Here is a 12,498-nt window from a genome sequence, read left to right on the forward strand (position 1 = left end):
ACCAGGCTAGATGGCAACCTACGGCCATCCGTGAAGAAAGCGTGTTTCATTACCAAACCCATCCCAGAGTCTCAAAGGGTGAAGGGTGCAGGCTGGTCAACCCTTCTGAGGGAGTCCTGACTCCCGGTCCGCCTAGCCTTGCCCCCAGGTAGTGTTGGGATTAAGTCCAGAAGATTTGGCATCTCCATGGCAACTTAAAGAGGAAAAGGAAACAGAAACATGCCTGGGCTTACACAAAACAGCAGAACCACCTGGAGCCACAGTGAGAATCTTATTGCAGTAAATTCCTGAGTCTGGGAGGGAAAGCCAGTTTTTCCAGGTTCCCCAGGCTAGCGCTGCAGGAAGGGGCAACTTTAGTCCCAACACTGCTGCAGATCCACAAGTTTTACAAGAGAGTGCATGCCTCCCTCCAAGAGGGAGGGGTACCAGGCACACCCTGCCTTCCTGAGCCCTCCCTTCCTTCCAACAGATTCCTGCTGGAAGTCCAGAAAGTTGGGCTGCCCCCACAGAAGAAAGTTTGGCAGCAGAGACTTTGAGTAAATACATTTTATTCAGAAGATAATAAAATAGCATGCACTTTTTTTAAAACCACCAAGCGCTGATAAAAATATATCACTGCAGCCGTGATTCCACATCAAACCTTATCAGTAAGAATAGATTTATTCTTCACATCTTGTGCTGGACCTGGCATAGGACACCTCCCTCCACCAGGGCCATAAAGGCCAAGGCCAGGAGTGAGCAAGTGCCCTGGTGAAGAGGGGTAAGTGCCAGGCTCCCTCCTAGCCCTGCAGAACAGATCAGGGCAAGACCTTGCCCTTCACAGCCACTGGGACACAACACTGACCAAGGGTTGCTCCTGGATGGCAGAGTGGACAGGAGTAAAACTGCAAGACAGCAGGTCCTCCTGTCTTTTTCAAGGTCCCTGAAATCCCCAAGGGAGATTTAACAGTCCCTACAGCAGGGCCCCAGCCTTTGCTTTGTTTGCTGGAGTGGGGATTCTGCAAAGGACAGCTCACTCTGAACACAAAGTAGCCATAGGACACTTTCCTATATTCAGTGTGGCAAGGGACAACTGGAGGGTGCTACTGACTCCTGTTAAGGCACTTGTAACAGAACATAGGTGCACAGGCCTCCAGACCGTTTCCTCCTCCCTTATCCTCAGGTCTCAAATCTCCTTCCCCTTCCCCCTGCTGGGCAGTGAGGAAGACATAAGGGCCTCAAGGGACTAGGGATGGTAGTGTGGCCGGGAGTAGGAAGAAAGGAGCTGAGGGTGTGGTCAGCCTGGGAAGGCCTTTTGAAAGGAAGCCAGGCAGCAGAAGGTTAATCATCACGGGAGATCAGTGGCAGTGGTGCTGGCTGAGAGCAGAAGCCAGGGCTGAGGTCTCTCCAACCCGCCCTGGGGGAGGCAGGCTGGGAGCCACCCCTTGACTGAGTACCTGGCAGAGGACAGGTTCTCTTCTCTCAGCTAGGGGCTAGCGCAGGGGTAAGGGTGTGAAGGGTTCCAACACGAGGCAAGGAAAGGGCTGGGAAGGGAGAGGGGGGGTGCTGCAAGGAGGGCCATGAGACCCAGAGGCAGCTCAGCTCTTTGGTACGGTGAGGGTGTCACTTTGGGATACCCTTGTCATTCTTCCTCCATGCTCCTGGGTATCTTGGCTGCTCGCCTCTGCCTCCCTCGAAGCTCTTCTATCTGGCGCTCCAGCCCTCTCACCTTGGCTTCTAGGTGGGTCCCCGAGCTCCTGGAGCCGGTGAGCCGACTCAGCAAGGCAAAGACAGTTAGCAAGGCCAAGAGCAGCAAGGCCCGGGTCGATGGGTCGGGCACCGACCTCACCAGGCCCACAAAGCCAGCCACGAAGAGGACAAGCTTCAGACCCCCCAGGATCCGTCCTAGCAAGGCCAAGACCAAGCCTAGGAGCAGGGACAGCAACCAGTAGATGACCAGTGCTGCTGCTCCCCACAGTAGAAGGGTCTGGACTTGGCTAGGGCTGAGCTTCAAGACCTGGGTGAGTTGTTCACCTGAAAGGGAAAAGGACAGAGTCAGCAATCTGTGGTAAGGGCAGAGGGGGTAAGAAATAGTGAAGAGGAAGGGACCAACAGCCTTGCATCCTTCCAGGCTTGGGAAACAGGTTTGAATCCCAACCTCCAGGCTTAGGACTCCTGAAAGACTACAACTCTTGTGGAAATGGAGTTTTATTTATTATATGAGAACAGTGTATGTGCCTCCATGGGCTATGGTTAACAAAGAAGGAGACAGTACAAAGGAGAAGACCTTTGCACGATGCTCAACTTGAGTAAACCCCTGGTACAGTGGTTAGAATCCCTAGCTCTCCCTTCTACTGCACCTCTGGGAACTTCTGCAAACAGCTGGGGGAATGTCTAACCCCGCACAGATAAACCCCACCAACAGCAAGGTCAGGCACGGCCATGACTAGCTCAGTCATTCTCTGCTACTCACCATCCAGCCCCAGGGCACTCAGCAACTGGGCAGCAATCCCAGACAGGGCAAAGCAGGCCACAGAGATGGCTGATGAGATGGCCCACATCACCTGCAGCAGGGTCTGTGAAAAAGACAAAGCCATCATGAGCGAGGCTCTTCTCTTCCTGCCTGGCCCTCACAGTCTGGACAATACCTGCAGGGAAATCTCTGAGCTGTTTCTTCCCCAGTGGACATGGGTCTGGGTGAGCAGTCCGTGGACTGAGTCCAGTGAAGGGACCCTTCTGCCATACTTCCTCACTGACCCAGAATCCAGGACATCTAAGACCGACATCAGTTGGTCAGCTGGAGCTGTTCTGGGGGTGGCAGGACATGCATTTGTGTGTGAATGGGCGAATCACTACCATCCTGTGGTAGCTGCCTTATGAAACTGGAGGCCTCCAAATCTCCTAGGAAATCATTAGGGTATGTGGAAAAATGTCCACGCAAGGCTGGGACTCGAGAGGGAAAAGGAGTCGATCGACTGTACTACATTAGGATTTGTGTGTGTGTGTGCCTGTGTACCCACATGGGACCATGTGGAGACCGGAAGCTGACAGCTGACGTCAAGATGCCTTCCTCAACTCTCCACTTGCTTTTTTAAACAAAAGAGTTCATTTTCATTTATGTGTCTATGCGTTTGTGTATGAATAGGTGGTGGTAGTGGTGGGGGTGCCACCAAAGAAGCCAGAAGAGAATGTTGGATCCCCTCGAGCTATAGTGACAATTGGTTGTGAACTACCTGTGGGTGCTAAGAACCAAACTCTGGTCCTTTGCAAGAGTAGCAAGCATCCATACATGCTGAGCTACTCTATTCCAGCCTCTCTATTTCCTGAGACAGCATCACTTACTGAACCTGGGGCTCTAGTCTCTGCTAGTCTGGCCAGCCAGCAAGCTCCTGGTATCTGCCTAACTCTGCTCACCACACTTTCCTCTGCTGGAGGAAACAGACATACACACCAGGCCCAGTTTTTACATATGTTCTGAAGATCTGAACTCGTGTCTACATGCTTGCATAGTAAACACTTGACCCACTGAGCCATCTTTCCAGCCCTATCTTCTGGATTTTATAAACCATTGGCTTGGCACTTCGGTATGAACTATTAGGTGGTAAGGATGAGACACCACACTAGAAATGGCACTTGGTGGAAGAACTGATCCTGCCACAGGTCCTTCATGAGCCCCACCTTACTTTTACAGGTGAAGGCTTGGGACTCAGATCTCTGTGCTCTGTCAGTTCAAGATGACAGGTGTGACTCAGATCAAGTCAGATGTTGTGGGTACCCATCAACATGAGTTTATAAGGGTAGCTCATTTTGTAGCCTTTCTGGCCAAATGGACCAAGCCTCAAGAAAAAAGTGCAAAAAGCCTGGAAGGCAAGAACCAGGCAATCAGCCTGCAAAAGAGTCAGGAGTGCCAGGCTGTGTCTGTGGAAGGCCGGGCTCTCAGCAGCAGGAACTAGGACGGGAAGGATATGGTGACAAGGTGAGGTGGCACTAACAGCGACTCTCCTTTTCTTTCTGCACACAGCCACTGCAGGCGCAGCCTTCCTTACCTCTGAAATCACATGCATGGTCTCTGGCCCCAGCCAGGTATCCAACGTCTCCTTCAGAGATCGGCCAATCTCGGTCAGAATATCAGCTGAGGACTCCCTCTTCTGTTGGCCAGGTGAGGCAAACTCTCGATGAGTCTGGGCTGATGCTGAGTGGACGAGGAGAAGGGCCCCTAGGACCATTAGGACAGCTTTGAACAGATGCCTGCTCCATGATGGATTGCTGTGTGCGCCTGCCATGTTTGTGTCTGTCAAGAGAGGGCCATACGTAGGCAGTGAGCCAGAACCCATGGACATTTTGACTCTCCCAGCTCATCTGTTATTGCCTTTCTTCACCCCTGGCCTACAGCAAACATCTCAGCCAAACCTAAAACGAGCTGTTTGCCAAAAAAAGATGACCCACGCCTTGGAGTCTGAGCCGGCACAACCATCTGATCCACAGCTCCCTCTTTGGTAATCTCTACCAGATCAGTACACCAGCAAGTGCTACCCTGTGCCTTCCAGTCGCCAAGACGTCACTGCAGTCTGTCATTCTGAAGGCCTGTCTCTACATCTTAAGCACCACAGCCATAAATGACTTTTAAGTCTCTAAAGGCTTCATTCTCAGAAGCTTATAACATACTTAAGCCAAAGATGACAGGAAAAAGTAACTTAAAAATAGCACACAAGTAGGATTACCACTCTGTAAACCAATATAAAATAAGTACTCACTGGTTAACAGAGACACAAAAAAAAAGACTGAATTTGCAACAGTATCACTGTAGGGCCATTATGTATGGTGGTTTTTCTCCTGCCCTCTGTGGGCACAGATGTGAAGAAAGAGACGGCAGGTGAGCACTTGTATAAAATCACTGGGCTTAGAAGGATTTCAGCCCAAGTCTCTGCTTCCAAATCCTACCGTTGGTGGGAGATCAGAATTCAGTGGATCACTGGGGCTGCTCAGTGACATCACCTGAAAGTGGTATAAAGTTTCAGTGTCTGTGTCTAAGCACACTGGCTCTGATGCTGCTGTCTCTGTGTGTCTCTGTCGTGGACACAAGCTCCTCAATGATTCCACTGTACAAAGTTGAGAGCCATTCTAAGGTCAAACTCTGTTTCTCCCCGACTGTTACTCAATAGTCAACATAAGATTTAGCGACTACCTGTGCAAGGCATTCTGTTCTGTTCTTACCCTCAGCAAGCACGCAATCCCTTCTCCACTGACATCTTCTAATTCAACTTGGTTCTGTCACTACCGACCTGGAGATTGAGTCATATCCTTTTGCCTTATTTGGGAGTAGGAAGTTGAAGTCATTCTGTGTCAATGGTTATGATATAGTACATACATATAGACATACATATTAGCACACCTAAACATACCTACACACCCCCGCATATACACCCCACACCCCACACACACACCAGCAGTTTGGTTTTTGTCTACCCTTCCTGGCTTAGAGCTCACACATTTCATGTAATTTAATACATGGAAAGAATAAAAAAGATAGTTTTGTCAAAGTAATTAGCCTTTCAGCCTGGCTTCCTGCACATCTTCAGAGGATGAAGGGTGAAAGACAGTCCTTTCCAACATGCCTTTCATGATAATAAGACCATTTTTAGAGCACTTCCTAGATAACCACAGGATTAGAGAGGTAATTTACCAAGGGGACCAGCCATGCTTTTAGGGGGTTGAGACTCTCTGAGGAGGAAGGGTGGCTACTGATTGAGTTAATTCCTATGGCCAGTGATTTGCTGAACACACCTATACAATGTGACCCTTCTATAGGGGGTTTTCCTTCCCAAGGTTAGTTCACCTTCTTCTGCCCACCGACACATTACTAACCTCTGAAGAGAAGCAGTACCACAGTGATTAAAATATTTACTGTTGCTAGGGACAGGTAGCTAAGTGACAGATGGCTTGCCTACCATCTGCATGGCCTCGGGTTCAATCCTTAAAAGGACAAACAGGTATAAACTGCTAAATAATCTCTTTTTTTTTTTTTTTTTTTTTTTTGAGGCAGGTTTTCTCTGTGTAACCCTGGCTGTCCTGGAACTTACTCTACAGACCAGGCTGGCTCAAACTCAGAGATTTCGCCTGCCTCTGTCTCCAAGTGCTGGGATTAAAGGTATATGCCCCCACTGCCGCTTAAATAATCTTTACATGTATAGAATCCATAACATCTGGTGAATTTGGGATTATATCAGGATATGTAATATTCTTCTTTGTTTCTTAATTCTGTGCTTCAACTAATACGAAATATATAAATGGCTCCAGAGTCTAACTTACAGACAAGTATTGTCTATCTAGGAACTACAGGACCTAGCCTCAGCAGGTTGAAGTCAAGGTCTATCATGACATTCTGGCCAGAGGGGGTAAAATGGGGCTGCATGCCCCATGTGAGAAGACCCCACTATGCACGGAGCACCCCCACCCCGTACCCCCCTCTCTACAAACCCCTTTATATAAGATGGAGACTTGAGGCCAACAGCCCCGTTTTCTCAGATGCAGGCCCTGAATGAATCTGGTTCTTTCCCACCAATTCTCCTCCAAGTATTTGCTTTTGAGCAATAGGAGGAGGGGCTTGTGTCTCCACCGTCAGTTTATTTTATCTGTGCTCTGTCTGAATACAAGTCAAGGCTCCTACAACCCCTCTGTCAGGGCTAATTAAGTGGCTAAAGAGAGTGGAGTTCAGAGAAACACGTAGGTCCCCTGGTTAAGCACAAACATGCATTATAAAGGATACCAGCTGTCGACATGGTAGCACAAGGTCTGGGAGAAGGAGTGCAGCGATTCCAAGCCCTATCTATGTACCCTTAGAAGGTCTCCATATGTTTAGCGATCAGGAAGCTCTCTAAACCTGGTCTTTTCTGTATTTTCCTAGACGTTTCATTATATAAGTGTGATCAACAAAATCTCTGGCCACTGGAATCCACTCAATTCGTGGTCCCTCTTCCTCCTGAGAGGTATCCTTTAAGACATGGCTGGTCCCGCCAGCAGCAACTGCTCTCTCCAATCTTTTGGTTATCTAAGGAGCTTTCTAAAAATAGTTATTGACATGGAAGGTATATTTGAAAGGGCTGTTTTCACCCTTTATCCTCTGGAGAGGACGCAGGAAGCCAAGCAAAAGGCTAATGGTTTTGACAAAAGGTAACTTCCCATGCATTAAATTATAAGGGATAGATGAGATCTGAGCAAGGAAGGAAAGCTAACTGCTGGTGTGTGTGTGTTTGTGTGTGTGTGTGTGTGTGTGTGTGTGTGCGCGCGCGCGCGCGCGCGCACAAGCATACTATATCACACCATCGACGAATGACCTCAACTTCACACTGCCAAAATAAGCAAAGAGTTCAGGAACAGTCAGCCCTTAAAGAAAGATTATCAGGAATAAAAAGCAAGACACTGGACTGGTCTTGCATGCACTGCCTTTCTCAATCTGACAGATACTTATCGGGTAGGCACTGTCATCCCGATGACGAAATCAAGGAAGGACGGGCAGTGTGTGGGAAAACCAAGCTGTGAATTCAGGTGGATCTACTGAGCACTCCTTCTTTGTCCACAACCTTTCTGCTGAACTGTGTTCAATTTAGAAGTTATCTATAAAGTCACATAACAGATTATCCAAGCTAGAACACACTTGGCGTCCACTAACCATCTCTGGGAATTACAGTGAAAATCTGCCCAAGCACCTTGTGCTTTGATCTCATCCAAAACATGATGCCACACATGAGTTAAGACTCGGCAAGCACCAGCTTATTGAAGCAAGCAGGGGTGGGTAAGAAGAATGTTTGCAGGCCCACCTTCTTCTTTGCACTCTGCTGGAGAAATGTCAAAAGGCTCTGGTAAATCCGATTCTACCTCGGGCTCAAAAAGACACCTGCAGCTCCAGAGAGTTTCTGTGATTTAGAGCCACTGAGTAGAGGCTGAGACAAGGCTCTAAGGTGGTGGAGAGGCCAGGTTTTGAAGTGTCTGTTCTTACCAGGGTAGTGGGGGAGTTGGCCACAAATCTAGAGTCATCTGGATAGCAGAGAGGGAAAAGAAAGATGTTCCATTTGGGCAGAGAAGGCTCAAAAAAAAACCCACAGCCCTTCTAAAAATACTACATTTGGGGTAGCTTCTGGACCAGAAACAGCTGCCAGACACCCCTCCCAAGGCCTGTAAGGTCAAGTGGAGTTGCGAGACACCAGTTCAAGTGGAAGCGCCTCAAGCTGAGAGAACCGTCTACTCTTTGGCACAAATCAAGAGCCAGATGGTCCCTGCCTGCCACTGCTAGGAGATGTGGAAAACATGGGTTGGTGCCTAAGCTATCTGGGTCATGATCACGACCGGGGCCCTAAGGAGCCAGGTTGCTATCTTGGGTTGGATCCTATATCCAAGGACCTCCAACAGGAGGAATCAGGTGTCGTCGCTTCCCTACTAGAAGGTCAGGGTGACATGAGCTACAACTCCCATAGCAGCCTGCTATGTTCTCTGTGCCAACTTCAACTTAAAGCAGCCATCTGCCCCAGGCTAGGGGACCCTGAACTAACCCTCCACAGCGAGGCCAGCACCGTTCATCCAGGTGAGCTGAAGTGTGCCAGAAGCTGAATCTCACAGGATTCCGGAGAGCGCTGGGTATGAAGAAGAGTGGCAAGCTACTCTCTTTACCAGTTCCCCTCCTTTCCTTTCTTTTGAGTGAAGCTTGGGCAACATGAATCTGACCCACCACCATCATGTTTCCTCATGGCTCATTAAGAACTTTGCAGTTTTGCTGTTGTTTAAGCCAGGGCCTGATCTAGCCCAGGCTAGCCTGAACTCCTTATGCAGTGGAGGATGACTTTGAACTCCTGATCCTCCTGCTTCCACCTTCTAAGTATGGAGTTTACAGGTGTGTGTCATCTGTGGGTTGTACTAGGGATTGGACCCGGGGTTTTGTATCTAAAAGCAAACACCCTACCAACTGAGGTACATACAGCCCTCATCGAAATATTAATACAGAAAGACGCTATGGTCATTAAGACAAACAGCGTTGGCCTCTGCAAAATGGAAGCATGTCTGAAACTTTCTGTTTCCTCCAACAGGAGAGGGGGGTGGGGGGGCGCTGGAAATCAAACTCAGAGCTATCGGGTAAGCAAGCACTTTACCACTGAGCTACAAAAGAAAAGAACAGCGTGTGTCTACAAGTGTGTTGTCTGCATGTGTAGAAGCCAAAGACCAACTTGAACAAGTTGGTTCTTTCCTTCTACTATGTGGGTCCCAGGACCAGATTAGTGGCAGGTGCCTTTTCCCCGTGGAGCATCTCGCCAGCCCTTTAGTCATCACGATGCCCCATTCTTCCTAGAACAGAAGGGGGGGACTATATCCCCAAGTCCAGTAGCTCAGGCTTGCTCTTCTCATTCCCACAATGCCTTGGGAACGTCTGCTGTCTGCCCATGGGAACATACAGGTCCACTAACTACCATCTAGCTCAAAGCCAAAGACACCCAAACCTCCCAAGAAAAGCCTTCATATAGGAGATGACCCACCTGCAGGTTACACACCAAGAGGTAAGAAGAGAGAGTACTGAGACTGGCCACCCCTGTTCAGACAGCTTAGGAGGGAACAGTCTCAGCTGGGGAACTGCTTTACTTACTATGGTGGAGAGATGTCACTGTTCAGCTGTGGTTTTCTCTGCCAGGGTGGGGTGGGGCTGTCCACACTATCCCCAGTCAGGACTCCTTCCTCTTCTTTTTCCTTTCACAATGTAAATCACTACGGGGCAGGAACTAACTCAGTGCCCTCTGCTGGCCCCAACTGTTCCTTCACTACTCATAGCTGTCCAGTGGCTCTACAATCCTCAGGGCTGGATTGTCCATCTGGTCTGCCGGCACAGCCTGTTAAACAAGGATGTCTGCTCCACCCAGGCAACCCACTCAGACCCTCCCAGGGAGGAGCTCAGCCTTTTTGTTTTGTTTTAAAAGCTCCTCGGGATTCCTGAAGCATAATCAGACAGCAGTTGCAAAAGGTCAGCAACCCAGAGAAAAGTCTGCTTTAAGCAAGGCCTCCCAAAAGCTCTCTGTACAAAGGACACAGGCTCAAGTCTATCACAAATCAGCTGCCACTACCTTTACACCTGTTACTTCACCTATCTGAGTCTCAATCTCCTCAAATGTAAAGTCTGTTGAAACTGGGTTAAGGGTTGCTTCAAGAAGTTAAATAATTTGGGCAAGCACTGTGTTCAAAGTTTGTCCCACAGCCTCCCAGCAACTCTCAGACTAACTTGACATTAACTTTTCTTGGAATCCCCAACACCTAGCATAGAATGACTAAGTGCTTGCTAAATGAGTATCAGAAGCCCTGCCAAGAAGCCACAAGTGTAGGACATAAAGACATGGAGAGGTGGTGGGGGGAGGTTATTTGAATAGTCAGTCAGTCCAAATATATGACAGCCACATGAGAAGCACAGCTGAGCTAGAAGGTCCTAAACGTGGCGAAGTCACCACTAAGGAGAATGAAGTCAGCGTTCTGGCAGGTTGGAGGCAGCCCTAGCTAAACCCCTGACAGCTGCTACCCAGCAACTGTTTGTGGGGCAGGGTGTTTGCAAAGGCGGGGTGCAGCCCTGCCGCTCCCTTCCCAAGGCCCAGACTCCAGGCGACAGGGGCAGTGGCATGTGCTATTTCGAACAGCGCATCCCCTGCCAAACACTCCATTGTGGCGTCGCGGCGAGGCCCATGAGGTCAGGGTACCCAGAGCGGGGCTCCAACTGAGGTGGCAGGAGGCTGGACCATGGGGAGGTGTGCAGCTCAGCACTGGCCTCATCCCCCAAATCTAGCAGCTGCTCCCTCCGGAGGACTGGACCTCAGCGCTCGAACCCACTTATCCCGGGAAACACTCTCTTCCTGGGTTACCTAGTAACAACGCCCCTGGTTGCATAGCAACGAGGATCTGGGTCCCAGGCTTGCTAAGCCCCACGCTCCACGTTCGACCCCTCCCCACTCGGGCTCACAAGGCCTCGCGGCTCCGCCCTGTTGCTTCCTGCAAATCTGTCCCTTAAGCTGCATCCACAGCCCCGGTCTCGGCCCTCACTCACCCTGCTCCGGCCACCGCTATCCTTCACGTGGGACTTCGCTAGAAAACGCGCCACCAAACCAGCGCCTCAACTCCCTGGGAGTTGGTTTATAGTCTGCGCATGCGCGGGGCGGCAGCCAGGAGAGACTGGCAGGCAAGGCTGCTGCTGGAGCAAGCACCGTGGACGCATGCGCTCTGCTCGCTCCATTACGGTTTGCATGTAGTAGTGGTTTCCCTCCCAAGTATTTCCAAGAGAAGAATGGCGTCGGATATTGGAGTTGGAACGGAAGCGAAGCCTTTGGCAGGAAAGGGGAAAGAAAGAAATCTTCGAGGCTGTGGCATGGGTAGAGTTGGTGCTTGTTGCAGGATTCGGTGCAGATACGAGCCTGCAACGCATTTAGGGCGGCACAGTTCCCTCGCGGGAAGTGTAGTTCCTAAGGCGGGGCGCTGGCGAGCACATGGAGAATTGAGAAACCTTTCACGCTTAAAAAGGCGCCGAAGGGAGAAAAGGCACAACGTGTTAGTGGGCACAATAATGGTGTATGGTCTTGGGGAAACTCATCCGCTCTGGGAAAGAGCAAAGCCTCACCCTAAATGTGTGGGTGACCACCGTAGCTTTGCTTACAATTGTTAGGGAAAGGGAAACAACCCCGGTGCCCCGAGGTTTTTTTGTTTTGTTTTTAAGAACCTTAGAACATTGGGGTAGCTTTGTGGATGAGGTAGGCGTAGAAATGTAAATTTTTTTAATTTTAAATTTTATTTATATGAGTACACTGTAACTCTCTTCAGACACACCAGGAGAGGGCATCAGATCCCATTACAAGTGGTTGTGAGCCACCATGTGGTTGCTGGGAATTGAACTTAGGACTCTGGAGGAGCAGTCAGTGTTCTTAACTACTGAGCCGTCTCTCCAGCCCATAAAAATTTAAATTACATGTATTTATGTATTCTATGCATGTGCTCACTACAGTACTCCCATGGAAGTCCTCTCCCACTATGTGGATCCCGGAGGTCGGATTCAGGTTGTCAGGTGTGGCGAACAAGCACCTTCACTACTGTAGCATCTTGCCTGCTTGAGTGTTGTCGCCGTTGTTTTTAATGCCCGTCACTCTGGCTGCCCCAAGGCAGCCTCCTTTAATGCTAAAACTCCTTCCCCAGAATCAGCCTTTGCCCCAGCCCCTCCTTGCGTCACCCTTTTAATTTTTCCTTCAGCCCAGTCTGTCACCTCACATGTCGTTCTCCTTCAGGTGTTTCTCAGGTGCATGTCTCTTCATCTGTATTTTTGATGGCTTTGTGCTTCTCAGTTGGGAGTCTTCCTTCCAGAATCAGTACTGATAGGATCCTCATTCTGGGGTCTTCTAATAGTTGTAACTTCACATTTGTTTGTGAAATTTCTTTTCCCACTTTCAGTTGGCCTCAATGAAAAAAAGATCTCAGGATTGGTGAGGTGGGAGTGATGTTTCTGTGTTCTTTCTA

The 12,498-nt window shown here is 49.5% G+C and overlaps 1 protein-coding gene across 3 annotated transcripts; it reads right to left on the bottom strand.

Moving 5' to 3' along the window:
- Nucleotides 1–531: 531 nt before the first annotated feature.
- On the bottom strand, nt 532–11,107 carry Tmem109 (transmembrane protein 109). 3 transcript variants are annotated; one of them, NM_001007736.1, is made up of 4 exons: nt 11,045–11,107; nt 4,026–4,270; nt 2,453–2,555; nt 532–2,013 (listed from the first exon to the last, which is right to left on the bottom strand). In NM_001007736.1, the coding sequence occupies exons 2-4, from the start codon at nt 4,260–4,262 to the stop codon at nt 1,622–1,624; spliced, it is 732 nt and encodes a 243-aa protein (NP_001007737.1). In that variant the 5' UTR covers nt 4,263–4,270; nt 11,045–11,107; the 3' UTR covers nt 532–1,621. The 3 variants fall into 3 exon arrangements, with proteins under 3 accessions (NP_001007737.1, XP_006231121.1, XP_038940190.1); XM_006231059.5 differs by lacking the exon at nt 11,045–11,107 and adding an exon at nt 7,797–8,013; XM_039084262.2 differs by lacking the exon at nt 11,045–11,107 and adding an exon at nt 5,165–5,192.
- Between the last annotated feature and the right edge of the window lie 1,391 nt (nt 11,108–12,498).

Source organism: Rattus norvegicus, chromosome 1, assembly GCF_036323735.1.
Source record: "Rattus norvegicus strain BN/NHsdMcwi chromosome 1, GRCr8, whole genome shotgun sequence".
Classification (NCBI taxonomy): domain Eukaryota; kingdom Metazoa; phylum Chordata; class Mammalia; order Rodentia; family Muridae; genus Rattus; species Rattus norvegicus.